General features: G+C 33.8%; 1 protein-coding gene across 8 annotated transcripts in view; it reads right to left on the bottom strand.

Annotated features, from left to right (window-relative positions):
* LOC143909794 (dual 3',5'-cyclic-AMP and -GMP phosphodiesterase 11-like) overlaps positions 1 to 19,442 on the bottom strand; it is a 351,948-nt gene that overhangs the window by 73,221 nt on the left and 259,285 nt on the right. For 3 of the 8 annotated variants that reach the window (XM_077427969.1, XM_077427970.1, XM_077427971.1), the window contains one exon: positions 51 to 237. In XM_077427969.1, the coding sequence (XP_077284095.1) occupies positions 51 to 237 (187 nt within the window). Of the gene's footprint in view, positions 1 to 50; positions 238 to 16,269; positions 16,384 to 19,442 lie in introns of those variants that run through there. The other 5 variants (XM_077427975.1, XM_077427972.1, XM_077427976.1 and 2 more) reach the window with 4 other exon arrangements.

The raw sequence follows: 19,442 nt of genomic DNA, 5'->3' as shown, positions 1-19,442 counted from the left end.
GGATTGGATTATAGGGGTGTCACATAGGGGTATATAGGTTGTGTTCTGACCTGAGGAAGTAGTCGTGGACGAAGTCTTGATGCTCGTCGAGCCAGGCCTCTGTTCTTGCGCACTCCGCGTCGTAGCAGCAGGCGGCGGAGCGTCGGCCCCCTGCTGCACTGCTGGGGGCCGACGCTCCACCACCCGCCCCCGCGCGGGGCATGCCACCACCCTGCTCGATGCTGTGCACCTGCAGGCCTGCAATCAACAAAAAAAAAAAACAACATCAATTTCTATCATCAAAAGGGTGTATTATCACATAAAACAAAAAAAATTGAGATGCTCGAAATGTGATATTACGGGTTGGAAAATCTTCATAGTGCTATGACCACTCCCCACCTAAACTTGTAATATTTGTAATTTCGCCATTCTGTGTGTGTGTCTGAGATAATGGTCGCCGTAAGAGGCGTGGTAGCGGGGTAGTGGGGGGGGGGGGGGGGTGTATCGTGTGACGTCGGGCTGAGCGACGGGTGACACATACACACGGTTCCACGACATAAGGTCCAATGCTATAAGATCCAACGACAAGGGCACCACGAAAGAAGACCCACTCGTTAGAATGCCCACCTGCTAAGTGATCCAGACAATATAAAGCCCAGATGATAAAACGCCCAGCCTGTTAAGAGGGCTGGACAGCAGCGCCTTGTCCATACAAACGTACTATACTTCTCCCTTCCTCAATTATGGCACTAGAGAAATTATTTTTTAATATGCTATGGATATCCACCATTGGGGTGCATCTATCGTTTTATTTTTTTGATAAATTATTTTTTATATGAGCTAGGAGCCGCCAAACATCTATAAAATCGCCTCTTTTTTACACCCACGAAACGAGTCCAGCGTGCTTATTTAACGGTCGATTAAAAAAAAAATACGCCGATAGATGCACAGAAAGTTTCTTTCTCATACCGATGATGAATTTTTTTTAAAAATTGGTCCAGTTTTGGAGGAGAAAATAGTAGAATACGAAACCTCGATTTTGTCAATTTAAAATACGTTTTATCTGGTCGAAGCGCAACTGTCGCATTCACTCAATATATATATTGATATATATTGTCGCATTCACTCAATATACACATACACTCAATATATATATCGAAGAAAGGAACGGTAACAAAATTAAGGTTTCGGGTGTACAGCCCTCTTAAAGGTCCAGCCACAAAAAGTCCGAAAACATAATATAAAACGTAGATAAAGTAATAATAACGCCGAGTATTCAATCGAGTATCGAGTAAAATTGACTCGATATCCGATTTATGTAAATATGGAGCGTTTTATTAAACATTATTAATTTATCTATGTTTTAAATTTTGTTTTCGGACTTTTTGTGGCTGGACCTTTTTGGAACAGGTTTTTATTGTCTGGATCACTTAGCAGGTGGGCATTCTAACGGGTGGATTTTCTTTCGTGGTGCCCTTGTCGTTGGATCTTATAGCTTTGGACCTTATGTCGTGACTCGCATACACGCACCTCATTAATCATTTCGAACGGGCTCGATTGGTGAACGTGTAATGCGCGCACTTTTTATGACGACTAACATTACGTGCGCCTATAAATTTCCATACACTATATTTATACATTGTATATAACATATAACTTATTATTTTAATTCACGTATTAATTCTTTTCTGAAACCACTCGTTGAAAACAACGGACAGAACACTTAGTATATACATATGTACATATATAATGTCGCTATTATGTGTGTCTGTGTATCTGATATAACGCTCGCCGTACTATAATAGTCGTTTCGATTCGACATATATACATACATATGTATGTACATACGCCACAGCTAAAACAATGCCAATATAATAAGAAAAGAAAAAACTTCTTTATATATACTGTTTGCTACCAATGTTTCCTATAGGCTAATAGACGACGCTAAGTCTCTGAGCGTTTACCGCCATCTATTGAAAATTTATTTAATTTATTAATTTTTATTAGCACCCATGCGCTGATATTTCATCGGGTACAACACTAGTTTATGCATAAATAGAAGGTTCCCGTCAATTAGTGTTAGCTTAGAATAGCTTGCCATCAAGTTCTTGTGACAATTATTCTACTGGAATTCTACCTTTCGACCGGTAGCTCCTCTTTCATTTCGACGAATAATGGAAGTGCCAAAAAAGAAAGGAACCATTTTATTTGATATCCATTGATATTTTTCCAAGGGTTCAAAATTAGAACCCTATGCAGGGTTAAAAAGATCAAACATATTGTTGAGATAGCGTGCTAGAAGATGCTTGCCAAGTGTGGGGGAGCACAGAAGGGGTAGATCCCCAACACATTGAACCCGTCAAGCTCTTTGAATAGCCGAATCAAGAATTGTATGTAAGTAGCATCTTCATTTAGATGATTTACCTAATATTTATAGTTATCTGTTTGGTTGTGTTGATGAAATACTGCAAACTATACCTAAATATATATACAAGCCGCGTTAAACCCACATTACGACTTAAATTGTGATGAATTAAGAGAAAGATCCATGAGTACGAAATTAGTGATGACGTTTATTATATGTAAGATTGAGCACGAGCAATACACGAATACCGAATGCGCATCAGAACGTCAGAAGCTAAGCTAAGCTATCGAATAAAACAAACGAAATACTACTCACTAGACAAGACTTACTATATAAATACTACTCACACATTTGTAGGTGATTAAAAAAAACTAGATTAAGGTATAAAAAAAATGAAATTATACGACATTTATTGAATGTATTATGATGGATAAACGTAATTTACTCAGAATTAATTCAATGAATTAAACTCCATTGTACGACTATAGTAGTACTAATTTCCTTTGAATTAACATTGACTAATGTTTCTGTAAAGCAATTTGGGTTTCGTCCAAATTGAAATTGGCCATTTTGGCATTCGTACATACAAATAACATAATCCGATGCATGACCACGATTTATATAACACTTTAACAGGATTAAAACAACTCTAGATGACTCGAGACAACTATCGAGCCTTTTTTTTTTATCAAAGTTTCAAAGTAAACAACGAGACGTTTACTCAAAACGAGACCCCAAAGTTGAATTTCGCATTAGTTATTCAGCGTCGATTTTGACTGAAAATTCGCGCTAAACTTGTCGGAAAAACCAATATGAGTTCCCGAGCACGCGCTTCGAACAGATTTTCACGCGAAACTTTCCCCGCGGGAAACGCATTAGGGAAAATTCGCACGCAAAAAGTTAAATATACACACCCCCCCTCCCCCCTAAGCTAGACCAGGCATCAAAGTGACATTATTTATTATTAATATGATGTAATAATCATCGCGGGGCATATGTTTAATGTATTTGTGTGAAATTCATTACAGAAATTGTCGAAAACATGAGCGGCTCGTAAACAGGGCTTATTTTTTTTTATAGGTCCGTTGGAAAAAAAGGCTTTCATCTGAAATACATTGAATTTAACCAGAAGCACCCACAAAGGCAACGCGATAAAAAGAGGCAAGATAAATGAGAGCCGGTCAAATGTATAATATATCAAAGGTTTCATACAACAGTAGGGGCGGAAAAAAGCCGAGGGTTTCGCGAGGTGTCGAATTAAGTATTGAGGGAGATTTCGTATACAGGGTGAGTCGAGAGGAAGTTTCCAGACGGTTGGCTTCTCACACTGCCCAAAAGAAAAATATAAAAAGTGGAAAGCAAAGTTAAAAAATAAAATACAAAAGTACGTGGAAAATATGGAAAATCTATACAACCATAAAATCAATACATATATAATATGTACATACACATATATAAATACATGTATATATATATATATATATATATATATATATATATATATATATATATATATATGTATATATATATATATATATATATATATATATATATATATATATATATATATATATATATATATATATATATATAACATACATACATATATGTAAATGAAATCCTATCTACATATATATTTTTATTTTATTTTTTTACTTTATCTTCAGAATACCATTTGCAAAGTCATACAACGTGATCCTGCAGGTACATACAGATATTTGAATGCTATAAGAGTTCTGAATTTTTTATATATATATACAAATGTAAATATATAAAAAATTATATACCTATAGAAAGCATATTTCAAGTGAAAATATATTTTCACCAATTCAAGCAGCGGAAATGTATCAAACAATTAAGCTATTAAAATAGATATAAGATGTATTGTGAACATAATTTAGTAATAATAAAAAGCACTTAAAAATAATAAAAAAAACAATTAATTTACAACGTTTAACTCTTTAAATTTAACCCTAACAACCCAGTATTAAACAAATAGGACCAACCCTTACTTAACCTAACCTATCCTAACCCTTAAATAATACCAACACTAACAATCTAATCTTAAATGATTTCTGTTGAAACGTTAGTGAAAATATATTTTCACTTGAAATATAATTTAACTGTGACATATACATGTACATATTTATGTAAATGAAAAAATAATTCACCGGTGGTGTATTTTTTTGTCCTGATATACGATAACAAATCCAAAGCGTTAAATATATATCAAAGTTGAAAATTGGGATTAAACTCTACAAGGCTATGTAATCATTATGAACCTGAATGTGATGGGATTAAATAAAATTGAAATTCAGACGGAAAATATAAACCTAGATAAATAAAGCCTATCTATCGTTCGAATAAATTATAAAAGTCTCTTATATATCGAAAATTCATATTTTCTCAATGCGTAGACTATTTTTTTCCAATAAAAAAGGTTCACGGACACTGTTCAATACAATATGTCCCATACGTCACACACACATTATTTTTTTTATTTACAATCGATTCCATATAAGAACTTAATACTCGAAACGAGGACGACATACAATATGCTCCAGATTAATCGAACAATAAATTCGACATTCACAAACTATCTCAAATATACATAGATATATAATAGGCGCCGAATATGCTACATACGAAAAAGTGGTACTTAGCGAAAGCGAATTTCAAAAAAAAAAAAACAAAAAAAAAACAGTGGCCATTCAATGAGTTAGGAAAAAAAACAGCAAACTTTTCCAGCGGCACAACAACAATTCGACGACAATGGTGGTAAGGGAATCTTGGCACGACTTTTGGTCTTTAGCAGTGGGTTCTTGAACCGATTCCAAGTAGGGATCGTCTCGGCGACAGGCTGATGCGAAAGTAAGGCCAATTATGTCGCAGCTCAAACTAATTGGCCGGATTTTAATTAGAATAAGTTGAAAGATTTTCACGTACGACAATAAACCATGGAGAAGTTGATAGTGAAGTTTCCCAAGTGTGCAAATTTTCCGGGAATTTCGCATGCAGTGCACGTAGACGACGTTCGGAACACCCGGTACTGACTGTGTACATGGTTATATGATAAAGAGACAATATTATTATGTATATGTTTTATAACGAAAATGTTGCGTATCACTAGCGACCTTGATACGATGTTTACAAATTTGTGTGTTCGTATACATTTTGGCTTTACAAATTATGGCGAATCGTATAGTTTGGATAAATGGAGAGAAACGGTCGAATAGCTTTTTGAGATGACTGAGGTGTGAAAAAATATATTATGTAAATGTAGAAAGTATTCTGAACGTCAACTTATAATATGTAAATTTAAAAAAATGATTTGTCTATGGAAAATTGGATTAGAGAGTTCAGGTGGTTTTGATTAAATAGTATAATAATACGTACATCTGACTCAATCAAATGTAACGTATCCATAATTGGGTTGAGTTCGTTATGATTTGATCTGACGTTAAGCTATAATAGATTGGTTCGAATTAAATTCAATTTAAAACAGATTTAAATTTGATTTATGTAGCTCGTTTGGATTGAGATATGTCAATTTGTTTCAACAATTGCTTAAGAAGGCCAGATTATGTTAGGTTAAGTTCACATCAATTAAACAACTAAGATCAAATTTAACTCAATCTGAATCAATATAAATTGGACTATATAATGTTGGATCAATTATTAAATTTTGCTTTGGATAGTTTGAATTCATTATCTAAGAACGAATTGAAATTAAATGTCGGATTAATTTCACTTAAATGAATCATATGCGGATTTTGGACAGTTTGATTTGGATTGTTTTCAGGTATGTTTGGATTCTGTTGAAATAACTTAAATATCACAAGATTGCATATGAACTGAATTAGGTCAGATTTATTTACTTCAGGAGTAAACAAAAAAAACAAAAACAAACCAAAGCTTACATGGTTTGGATTACATGCTTATTCGTATAAGCGTATATTGTATCATATATATATATATATATATATATATATATATATATATATATATATATATATATATATATATATATATATATATATATGCATATAATATCACTATTATGTGTGTCTGTGTAACATAACGCTCGCCGTATTATAATAGTCGTTTCGATTCGACATACATAAGTAAATACGTCACAGCTAAAACAATGCCAATAAAATGTAAGAATATAATAACAAAATAAAAAACTTCTATATACATTTGTATATACTGTTTGCTACCAATGTTTCCTCTAGGCTAATAGACGGCACTAAGTCTGAGCATTTAGCGCCATCTATTGACAATTTATTTAATTAGTTAAATAATCTATTGGTGTTTTATATTGTTTATATGTAGTAGGTAGGTAGTTTTTACTATTTTTTCCATATTAAACAATTAAATATATTTAAAAGGTTTTTGAAAAAAATTCGACTGATTGCGGATTGAACACAGAACCGACACATTTCTATTAATTTTTTTTTATTTAATAACCTAATATGCCAACATCCATGCGATGATATTTCATCAGGTACAACACTAGTATGACAATAATACTAAAAGTAACTTTCAGAATACTTTTCTATTCAATATTTCAAGTAAAGATTTGAATAATGAGAAAGTCATATCGCCTAATGGAACTATTCTACATTACTCCAGTACTTTTTTCGACGTTTACAAATGCGTGAATCTTTGTGTACGTTTTTCTACACAAGCCTTCAAGGCAGAAACTTCAAGCTATTATAAGATATAAAATTTATGATACAGCCACTAAGGAATAAGAGAGCGATTTCTCTCAGATTCCAGAATTGCCGATCGACGGCGGTTGAGCGGAGGAGCAAATCCGATGATAAATCTGCTGTGAGGCCTTTTGTTTGAAAGGATATAGCATCGAAGATGCGCGAGTGTGTATGTAATATTGATAGAGCAAATTAAAATTGACGTCGGATATCATCGATGCGGAATAATTCAATATTGGAAGAGCTGACGATGGAAACGTGTTGTCAGAACGTTAGCTCTTAGACGTTAATGTGTAACGCATCACTTAACGGCGCAATAATTTGCGATGAGAAAATCTGAGAAAATTCGACCGTTAACTATATATGTTTGTGTACATATATGTATGTATGAAGTAGGAAAATAATTCTCGGAAGAAAGACAGGTGAAAATATTTTTGTTTAATGTTAAATTGCTTATATACATATGTGCGAGTTGGTTTACGCAATGAAAGCGATCGTCGATCATCGAAACTGGCGCCTTTTGATGAATGCGATTTTTACGGTAATTGGCAATGTATGATGATCATATGCTTGTCTGGCGATGTGTTGATCGAGCTGGTCTTTCATGGAAAATATTAATAAAACATTTATTTTATCGATATTTTTTAATCATCTTTATGGAAATGTGGAGTTTTCCGTATATGGATTATATTCGGCAATTTTTGAAAATTTTGAAGATTATATTCGGCAATTTTTATATCAATTTAAATATACTAAATATATGTATATTTTGAGATCCTTTTTAAAAAATCATATATGATACTAAATAAGATTTGGTTTTTTAACTATATATTTCAATTTGAGTTTTCAGAAATTCAATAGAAGATTTAACGTTTAAATTTAATGCAATATCGTAATAATTATGTTTATATTTGAGTATTCAATTTTTTAAATTTAGATAAATTAATTTAATAACAAAAAAAAGTTTTTAAATACATATATGACGTATGTAAAAAGAAATTCAGTTTTTAATTTAAGACGGAGTGTGTTGGACTTTTAAAAAAATTAAATATAATGTGCTTTCGATTAACCGCTTAAATAAATATACATATTTTTAAAACAAATTAGATTTTTTTTTATTTAATCAGTCATACACACTCGTCTTTTAAAATCACTCCAATGTGAAGAGTGCACTATACATAATAAGAAATATCAATTAGAAATACATAACTATTATATATGTAATTTACATTAAACACGACATCTATGGTCAAACATTGTACAGAAGCATTGCAAAAAAATGATGCAAGGCAAATACATTCAAATTCAGGCATCTATGGAAAAATTTAAAGCATTATAAAATCGAGATGCTGAATAGCTCGAATATTTGCGAGACAGGATAGCGATGCCAATTTGTAGGAATCGTTTAAATGAAAATCAGATAAATTGGGAAACTCTAATAGGAAGCGATCGACATGGAGTCACATATCCAAGGTCTGGCCAGCAGCAATCAGTGGGAATCGAGCCCATGACCACTTTGTTCGAAAGCATTATATACTAACCACTAGTCCATGCTGCTGGTTGTATGAGACAATGTGAAAAAATACTTTAGGAGAATTTTATAACTGTTCAACTGTGTATGTAACCCGCGAAGTTGCGTGGCAAGAAGTCAAAATCGTCTGTCATCACGTCGATCTGACAGACGATTTTGATGAAATTTAATGGTTAAATTCTGCTCGTATCATGTCGGACATACATATTTACTCTTTTTATTGAGAGCTAGCCTATATATGTATGGTGGTAAAATATCAAAGCGATCAGAATAGTGAAATTGGTTTCAATCAGTTCACAAATTTTAAAAAGCTTACTAATAAAAAGCTTGTAATTTTTTTTTGTTTTAAGTTATCCACTTTCTGATCAGGAAGTGGATTTTTTTTAATTACTTTATTGTACATTGAAAATGTTTTCTTTTGAATTGTATTCATCAATATCAGATGAAACAGCATTAAAAAAATTAAAAAGCAACTAATAAAATAGACAAGATACTAAAGGAAAGTTATATAATATACATATGTAATTTGAAATTCACATTTAAATTTAACCTATTAACTTACTGTATAATGTATAAAATAAACTCTAAAGTTTAAATGAGTTTTATATTCATTCACGATTACAAACGAGCATTGATGGAAATCGGCCAGAGTCAAGTTTAAATTAACAAATCAAAATTGACAGATTGACGACATGGAAAACCCTGTGTGAATTTTAATTTCAAAGTCGACGATACGATGCGACTGTCTGAGCTACATATGTATGTATAATTACGTCAATTAAAATTGCCTACCATAACAAATGATAACTAACCTGTTTGTCAGACCTTGCATTTACTAACGATGACAATTAGTCAGTTTAGCACCTAAACAGCCGCATAATGACGAAACTTGCATGCGTATTATGAAAATGTATTTTTGTTTTGTTCTATTCTATTGTTTTGTTCTTCAACCCATCGGAAGCAAGACGCGGACGACTTGGAATTTTTTTTAATCATACAAACCTTCGTAAATATAGATAGATGAGAACATTAACCTCAGGAGTGGTATTTGATAGGGCAAATCGATTGCGAGTGTTGTAAATATGTGTTTTTTTGTCTTAATATTAATTAATTCATACTTGGCTCAGCATATTAGATACATTAAATATCATGTATAAAATATGCTACACGAGGTACGACGAGCGTACGAATCGTGATTCATATTCATCACAGTTGATACGAAAGCTCGAATAAGTCAAGAGTAGGAATATTCGCGTTGAAACGAGCTATTTTGGTATACGACGTTGTTATACGTATGCTCGGATAACATGTATATGTATAAGACCATGTAAATTCAAATTTGTTTGTGTTAAAAAAATATGCAAAAAGATGCTGCGTATATTCGCAAACTGGCGAAACGAGATGAATTATAACTTTTTCGTCTCTGAAAAATGTGTGTGTTGAGACGCAAAATGTTAAAAATTGCTTGTGCAAATGTTGTGAGTAAGAAAGTTCAACGCAATACTATCGATAAATATTTTTCATTAAACGCTCATATGTACTTGCATATGTGTTGTACTAATTTTCACTTTGATATTGTGACAACAGAATACACTGTGAGTGTGTTTTGGAAGCGTTGAATCATCATCAACGTATAATAGATGGAAAACATGATACAATACAAAATCATGGACGGGAGATATGACGCAAATATTATACACAGGCAATGCAAAGTTTAAGTTATTACGTATGAAATGATAAAAGTACAGAAAACAATCGCATTTTCATTTTTTATTTATTTAGCCAGCAGCATTAAGCTTCTGCCTAACACCGAGAGGCGCCGGGTTCGATCCCATGAGCTGACCTCGATTGAAAAGAATTTTTCAGAGTATATCCGTAGTGCTGCTGGTCAGAACAGGATATTTGTGACTCCAGGTCGATCGTTTTCTATCAGAGTTTGCCAATTTTTCCGATTTCATTGTTGAAACGGTTGCAGATTAAAATTGGTTGAAATCCTTCCTATCTACTATGTCACCACTATTGGAGTATGATTAATTAACAATAAAATGTATGTACAATTCATAGATGTCTCATTAATTTGCGAGTTTTCAGTGTCTCGTAATTCAGCGACTTGTGTAATAAAAATATACTACTATATGCCTGGTATAAAATATACTACTACATGTACTTATATAGGATTAAAATAAACTGAAATGATTATTATAAATACATTTAGTACATTATAAGTAAAAGCGACATCATATAAACGAGGCTATTTTAAGAAAATGTAGTAGGGATTAATTAAATTTTGTTGTTATACATAATATTTCTAATACTCGATTGGGTATTAATAGCACGGAATTAAGCTTGCTTTCAACGCCTCCGAAATTATTATACGGCTAAAAACAGCACGCCACTGGAATTAAACAAGCGTGTGAGCGTACTAGAGATTCTCTGACGGGAATTTTCGGGACAAAAATTTCCCGGGAACTCGCATAATGTTCCAACTTGCGCTTCAGGCAATGAACGACAACTCGCTATATTGTATATATTAATTTCATAATAATATATAATATGTATGTATGTATATAAAAACGGAAGGATGTCTGTGTGTATTAATGGGTTCAGTGGACTTGAGGGACTATACTACATATGTATGTAGTACCCTAAAATGAAAAATATCAATAAATCAATTGTAAGAAGTTCGGATAGTTATAAATATTGATATTGTTACTCGGATTAGCGAAGTTTATCTCTACTTGAGGTAATGGTGGTGATAGTGGATTTTTATGGTATGGTCCTCCGCGTCGTTCGCTTGCACGGTCTAGCCGTTTCAATTCTGTTCCCTTCGCGGTACTGGCACATTTTTTTATGTATATTTTTTAATTTATTCTTCAAACATTTATAATTATAATTTTATTTGGAATATTCTGATTTGTGTCTATCAAATATCACTCTGAACTATTTTTTTATTTATTAAAATAGCACATAGTTACATAGAACTTTTTGAGTACAAATATGGCAAAAAAGGAGCACACGGGAACAAATAACGAGGCCTTGGAATGTTTCATTTTCAAACGATTGCTCGACAAATCATCCAGAAGATTAAATTTTGAAGACAAACAACATGTTATTAAGAAAGGTAGGCTACGTTGGATAATTCTGTTAGCACAGAAATGAAAAATTATACTCATAGTTTGTTAGACAGATTATTATAATTAAAAAAATACAAATATTTTTTGTTATATGTCTATATATTTCCTCTATTTTAAACACCGAGGCACGCCATTGGTGTGTATGTATGTTTTTTTGCATAGACAAGTATGGAGTATTCAAAAAATAAATATTACAATTATCAAAAGAATATAGGAGATCAAGAACACATAACCAGACTAGTGGTTAGTATACTATGCTTTCAAGCAGAGTGGTCACGGGTTCGAGTCCCACTAGAGTCCCGCTGCTAGACAGACCTTCGTTTGTGACAGCTGGTCGATCCTTTCTTATCAGAGTTTGCCAATTTTTCTGATGTTTGTACGAATTCGCATTGAATAAAATGCTTATGTTGTATATTGATTGCATTGTGTCTATTCATCATCATCATCATTTACAGCCATTCGCCATCCACTGCTGGATGAAGGCCTCTCCAACACGCTTCCACTCGTCTCTGTTTTGCGCAACACTCATCCATCTCATTCCGCACATTTTCCTAATTTCGTTCACCCATCTTCCTTGCGGTCTTCCTTTTACTCTTTTGCCTTCTCTCGGGTACCATTCAAGCACTTCTTTTGTCCACCTGTCGTCCATCCTCCTAGCTACGTGACCCGCCCATTGCCATTTCAATCTCTTCACTCTATTCACTATGTCCACTACCCTTGTCATATTTCTCACCCACGTGTTCCGCTTCCTGTCTTTCCTCGTTATGCCAAGCATACAGCGTTCCATACTTCTTTGAGTGCATTGGATTTTATTTTGCATCTTGGCGTTCAGTGTCCAAGTTTCACATCCATACGTCATCACTGGCAAAACGCATTGATCAAAGATCCTTTTCTTCAGGCAGAGTGGCATTTTTGATTTAAAAACAGCATTCATCCGTCCAAATGCACTCCACCCTAATTTCATACGTCTCTTTATCTCTTCATTTTTACTACCAGACATGTCAATTATTTGACCTAAATATAAATAACTATTTACTACTTCTACTGGTTTATCATCTAAGGGGATGCTATCAGGCATGCAATAACTATTGAACATTAGTTTAGTCTTATCTACGTTAATTTTTAATCCTACTTTTCTACTTTCCCTATCCAGCTGTGTTAGTCTGATAAGTAGGTCAGCTGAATCACGAGCTACTAAAACTATATCGTCTGCGAACCGAAGGTGACTCAAAAAGCGACCATTGATGCTTACTCCGGCTGTATCCCAATCCAATTTCCTGAAAACTCCCTCAAGCACCGCATTGAATAACTTGGGCGAGATTGTATCTCCTTGTCTTACTCCTTTTCCTATGCTAAATCTATCTGTACCTGAAAAAATTTTAACCGAAGCTGTGGCATTCTTATATATTGCAGCTAACAGTCCCACATAGGGTTCCGGCACTCCCTGTGTTTTTAGAGCGTTAAGTACTGCATTATGACTAACTGTATCGAAGGCTTTCTCATAATCGACGAAACCTAGGCACAATGGCCGTTGATATTCGTTGGCGCGCTCGATTAGTTCGCCAACTACTTGGAGGTGGTCCATTGTGCTGAAATTTGCCCTAAACCCTGCCTGCTCTATAGGTTGGTTCTCGTCGAGGATATTCTTCAGCCTTTCTGTAATAACCTTCGTGAAGAGCTTGTAGACCGCTGAAAGTAGACTAATGGGTCGGTAGTTCTTGATATCGCTTTTGTCGCCTTTTTTGTGTATTAAAATGATAGTTGCGTTATTCCATCCTTCTGGTATAGCTTGGTTCTGGATGCATTTGCTGAAAAGCCTAGCTAAGATATTAATTAGGGGGGGGCCGCCACATTTTAGTAAGTCAATGGGAATATTATCTTCCCCTGGGGTTTTACCATTCTTTGCAGTTTTTAGCGCGGCCTCTACTTCGCTAGGCAATACTGCAGGAACCCTTTGGCCGTGTGTCGATTCCAGAGTGGGGAATTGGCCGTTGTCGTTCTCGTATAGTTTTGCATAGAACGTGTAAACTCTGTCTATGATTTCTTCTCTATTCCTAATTATTACTCCGCTCTCTGATCTGATTGCGATCATTTGGTTTTTGCCTAAGAAAAGATCCTGTTTGCACTTTTTCAGGCTACGGTTATTCTTAATGGTATTTTCTATTAGCTTGCTATTAAAATCCCTGACATCCCTGACTATTCTCTTCTTAATTTCCTTATTTACTAGATTGTATTCTTGCTTATTATTATCCCTATCTAAATTCCTTTTATGCTTAATTAGGTTTTTTGTTTCCGCTGAAATTTTGCTTAATTTAATCTGTTTCCTGAATCCACCTAATTTCTTACCTGTTGAGGTTAGAACCGAACTAATTACAGTGTTCAATTCCTCGATGTCTGCTTCTGGGTTTAATTTCCCGTATCGATTTCCAAGTTCGAGTTCGAATTCCTTTTTCCTAGACCTTAGTTGAGCGAAATCTGGAGAGTTACTGCATCCTTTTATTAATTTCCTACGTTCGCAATTTATATTAATGGCCATCTTGGCACGGACTAATCTGTGATCGCTACCTATATCTACTTTACTTAAAACACTAACGTCTTTAACGGAGTGCAGGGCATTTGTTAGGATGAAATCGATCTCGTTTCTGTCTCCTTTAGGACTCTCCCTACAAACACCAACAATAAGTCCACTTATTGTTGGTGTTTTTCCTGAAAAATGAATTAGTGATGAAGAGCCTGTTGTGTTCTGCGAATTCTATGAGGCGATCGCCTCTGTCGTTTCTTTGGCCGGTACCAAAATTGCCTACTGCTCTTTCTGTGTTTGCCTTTTGTCCTATTTTTGCGTTAAAGTCGCCCATGATTATTTTAAAGTGGTGGCGGCTATTATCGTATGCGCCCTGTAGTTTTTCGTAGAAGTCTTCTATTTCCTCGTCTGGGTGGCTAGATGTGGGGGCGTACACTTGGAAGATTTGACAAGTGTACCTGCTCGAAATTCTTAATACTACATAGCATATACGTTCCGATATGTCGTTTATTTCTATAATATTTCTTTCTATTCTCTTATTGATAAGAAACCCTACTCCTCCTATTCTACCATTTGGTAGCCCTCTCCAGTAGAGACAGTTACCACTTTTTAGGATTATTTGGTTTTCCTGTTTTCGTCTTACTTCGCTAAGTCCTACTAAATCCCATTTGATACTTTCTAGTTCATTCTCTAATGCAAGCACACTTCCTTCACTCGATAACGTTCTTACATTGTACGTGGCTAAATACAGGTTTCTATTAGCTAAGCTATCATCCATCGTCACTCTTACCTTGTTGGAGGTTTGGATATTATTTTTCTCGCATTTATCCAAGATGTGTTGAGAAAAAGGCGGTACTTGAGAGAGATTTCCATTCAAGGAGTGAGTTCTTACCGCCATAGACTCTTCTCTGTGGTCAGCTTTGACAGATAGTCATCCTAGGTATCACTTGGATCACTTATGAGTTATTACATGCCATTTAACAGGGTTACTTTGTAAGTGAAAGTAGTTAGTTATGATAATAATAGATTAGCAATTGTTATACTACTTTTTTACAGATCTTTTTTACAGATCTTTATCGTGAGACGCCTCTTTGGAGACAACGGATTTATATATGTGAGTGCGGTTTGCAATTTAATATTTTAATAATAACTTTAGTAAAGAATATAAAATTACACGAATTACTTTAATATAATTTAAATATGAAAAAGAACTGATAGACAGTTGGGAAACACCGTTTCTGTTTGCTATTATTCTATTAAGTAAAGTTCGTTAAAGATTTTTGGCTGGAAGCAATTATGTGGAAGATTTATTGCTTCTGTGGGACCGACTTGACTGGCGAAGGACCCTTTTTTTGTATTCAGGTAGGGAGATGTATCTCGTTTGACACCGATTTGACATTGTGTCTATTAAACTCATTAAAATTACACCAGAATCTTCTGTCAGATTGAAACGATGACAGCTAGCTACTCAAACACGTATTCCTACCACGCCACAGCCCACAGGCTAAACAGTTAAACAGTTATAGCAGTTAATTTTTTCACTCTCATTTATTATACAATCACTTGTTGAAATATTAACGGGCGCAACACTAAAAAAGTTAAAAACATAAAAATGGTACAATTTTGTTTGATAAATTTAAATAATATTATACAATTAACATATGATAATGGCAAAAAAGAGTACGCAGTACATTTTCTATATAATGGAACAGATACAGAGCGTGATGTTTGTAAGTTGTTTGACGATTTTCCCGAGATTTTTTCTCCCCAAGCCGACGCTTTTCTTTTACGAACGGTCTCCGGAGGATTCGAACCCACAACTGTGGGTCGCGATAATACAACCCGAAAACATTTCTTGCATTTTTTACGGATTTACGGCGACAAAAAAGATCGGAGAAAACCTCGACGATTTTCCCTAAAGTTTATATCCGACGACCGAACGATAAAACAAAAATTCCAAAAAAAAAAAAACAGACAAAAATCAACCTTATATATACACAATAAAACGAGAATTGAGTTTTTACCATAACAGTTCAACACCAACATAGTAGTCCTTTAGTAATAAATACATGTAAGAGTCATGTAGCAAACTGTCGAATTGAAACGACAACGCGATACTGAACACATCCAATGATATTATCGTTGGAAATACATATCATACGATTGTATCATGTCAGATTATAAATAACAATCAGTAAAATTCTATAGATTTGAAAATGAATCTGAAAATGTAGAAGTTGTGATCGATATCGGTCGGTTTTAGATGAAGTAATAATGTCTGATTTCAATGAACGGATATGATTAATTCAAAGAATTGTCCGATTGTAACACAATGGCAGTGAGGTGTTTTTAATTCGAAATTAAATTACTGCTTTGACAGTGATTACTGTGAAATCAGTTCATTGTAACTTATGCATAAGATTTTAATAAAGAAGCATTTTCCTTATCAATGAAATTTTGCTTCAAGGGGCCAAAGAATTTGCTTCTAATGCATTTTTACCAAAATATTATATTTTACATATGTTTAAGCATATTTATTAAGAAATCAATGTTTATTGTGAATTTTTAACATATGTATAATAATGTTAATAGTTTTTAGCTTTTTAAGGTCTCGTTTATACTTATATATATATGTATATATATCATTATTATGTTCTATAGATTAATTAGAAAACCGATTACAATAAATATGTGTTGTATTTAATGACAAGTAAGTGTAATAATGTGGAATTTTTTTTCTAAATGAAAACGCGTAGTAGTCAAGTTGATCTATTGTTAATTTTATGTACATTATTACTATTATCAATTATTATACATGTTACAGTGAAAGCATATTTCAAGTGAAAATGTATCAAACAATGAATTTACAACGTATCTAAAAAATTATTTAATTTTCTATTACAAAAACAAAGATATTTTTTTTAGATAAAATGAGATTTTAAATGAAATTTTCATTTAGAATTTACTATTATAACATTTCAGAAGTACAACTTTTCATAGCAATACGATTTTCTATTAAAAATGGGGTACCATTTATCGGGCCGGCATAATAGCCCATTTCCAGACAAATCAGGTATTTATCACGACATAATATGCAAATGACCATCTCTAAAACATTTCGCCCTGCAAACAAAAAGAGTGCCCCTCTCTAAAATAGCTTGCCCGACATATTTCGGTATCCTCCCGGCAAATCAATCGTCAAATGGGTTGCCAGAAAAGAAAATAAATACCGACCCTAACAAACTAATCTTAAATGAACAAAATCAACCCTAACTTAACCTAACCCTTAAATAAATAAGTGTTGGCTGCTAAGATATTACGTGTGTGAACCATGAGGAGAGTGGGAATGGACAGGATCATCCAACTGTCAAAAATTATAATTTCACTGATAGGAGCCAGTGAAAATGTAATTGGATATGATTTCTTTGAACTATACTCAGTGAAAATGTAACTGGTTATGATTTTACTGAAACCTCAAATTTTATTTTTGACGTTTGATTTGCCGGGCTGACGCCGAATCTGTCGTGCGAGCTATTTTAGAGATGTTAATTTGACATTAAATGTTGTTTTGACTTATGTCGTGTAATTCATTTTACAGCCGTGCCAAAAATATTATCGCTTAAAAATATACGGTTCTGTAATAAATCTATCGAATACGTCATTGATAAACGTTAAGTAAAAAGCAAAAAAAAAGAACAGAAAAATTTAGCTTCGACTTTAATTTCAATCATACATATACGTACATATGTACATAATTTCAATCAATTTATTTATTTAATATACTTGGGGAGGCGGCAAAGCAGATAGACCCAAATAAAATTAGAGAGAAAAAAGTAAACAAGAAATTTGGAAATAATATATTGGGAAAGAAGAATAACAAAAATCCTTTAAGTTTAAGAAATGCATCAAGCTTTTTCTTTAAAATATTAAGATTAACAGAAATTACAATTTCATTGGGAAGACTATTCCAAACTGAAATCACTCTGTTTGAAAAGAAGGAATCTCTGATCAATATATTTTTCTTTTTGGAGTCTAAGCGAATGACTTCTGAGGTGAGTGTTTTCGTTAAATGTAAAAACATTGGACATGTGACATCTGTAATGATTATTTAGTATTTTAAAGACTTCGATACAAGGAACCTTTCATATACATGTGTATAATATAATATTATGTATTTTAGATTATCTACATATGTACATACATACATATATTACACAATACAAAAACGTATAATATATTCAAATTGAAATAAAAAAAGCATGTTTGAAGTGCATTTTCACACGAGAAGAGTATTCCGCACTTTTCTCGAGAACTTTCCTCTCTGAAACGATTAGCGAAATGCCTCTTGTTCGAAACAGAAGTGCAAACAATCGGAACATCCTACAACCACTACAACGCGAGCGGAATTAGTTCCGCACGGGGAAGGAGAGAGCTTTGAACAAAAAGCTTTCGAGCAGATGAGAAGAGAAAGAGAGACAGCTTTTCGGACGGGTCGCCTAAGCTCGATTCACGCTTCGGAGGCTGCGATCGAATTTAAATAATTACCAGACAGAATTAGAGAGGTTTTCGAGACGAAACCGCGGGCATAATTATTTCACATTTTTGTGCGAAGGCTTCGCCGAAAGCAAGCCTCGAATATAATGGGGTCAGGTCCAAAAGGAAAATGCAAAGTGGCATGGCTTGGAGCATGACGATGGTATAGGAATGGGGGGAGGGGGTCTCACAGAGCAAATAGCGAATAATTAGAGTTTATCGATTGGTTAAATATTCGCTGGTGACATAGGGCAGGCCCTGGGCAACGGACCCTATTTATAAACGGAGTCTATTTCTGAGACAGAGAGGGCACAACAAATTGGGGAGCATAAATCCCCACTAACGTGACAACGCTGTTATCGTCGAAATTTACTAGGAGAAAGTCTTCTTATTGGATCGCAACGCTGTCTATGTAGATGTACATACATATGTATAATGAAACGTCAAAAAAGTCTATTACGTGTATCAAGATCCTATGTCGGGTACAAGGTGGCTCATACATCACCGAAGGAATAAAATGTATTGTATATACATATATACATACATATGTATACTTGGAAGTATTTGAAAAAAAAATCTTCTTTTAAAATGAAGTGATTGATATCATACGTTTCTGAAACGTCTGTTTACATTTTTTTTTATATGACTCATATATTGGATTTTT

The sequence above is a fragment of the Arctopsyche grandis genome, chromosome 3 (assembly GCF_051622035.1).
Source record: "Arctopsyche grandis isolate Sample6627 chromosome 3, ASM5162203v2, whole genome shotgun sequence".
NCBI classification, from domain to species: Eukaryota; Metazoa; Arthropoda; class Insecta; order Trichoptera; family Hydropsychidae; genus Arctopsyche; species Arctopsyche grandis.
Note: the sequence above shows the minus strand (reverse complement) of the source record. Positions and strands in the feature narration are given on the sequence as shown.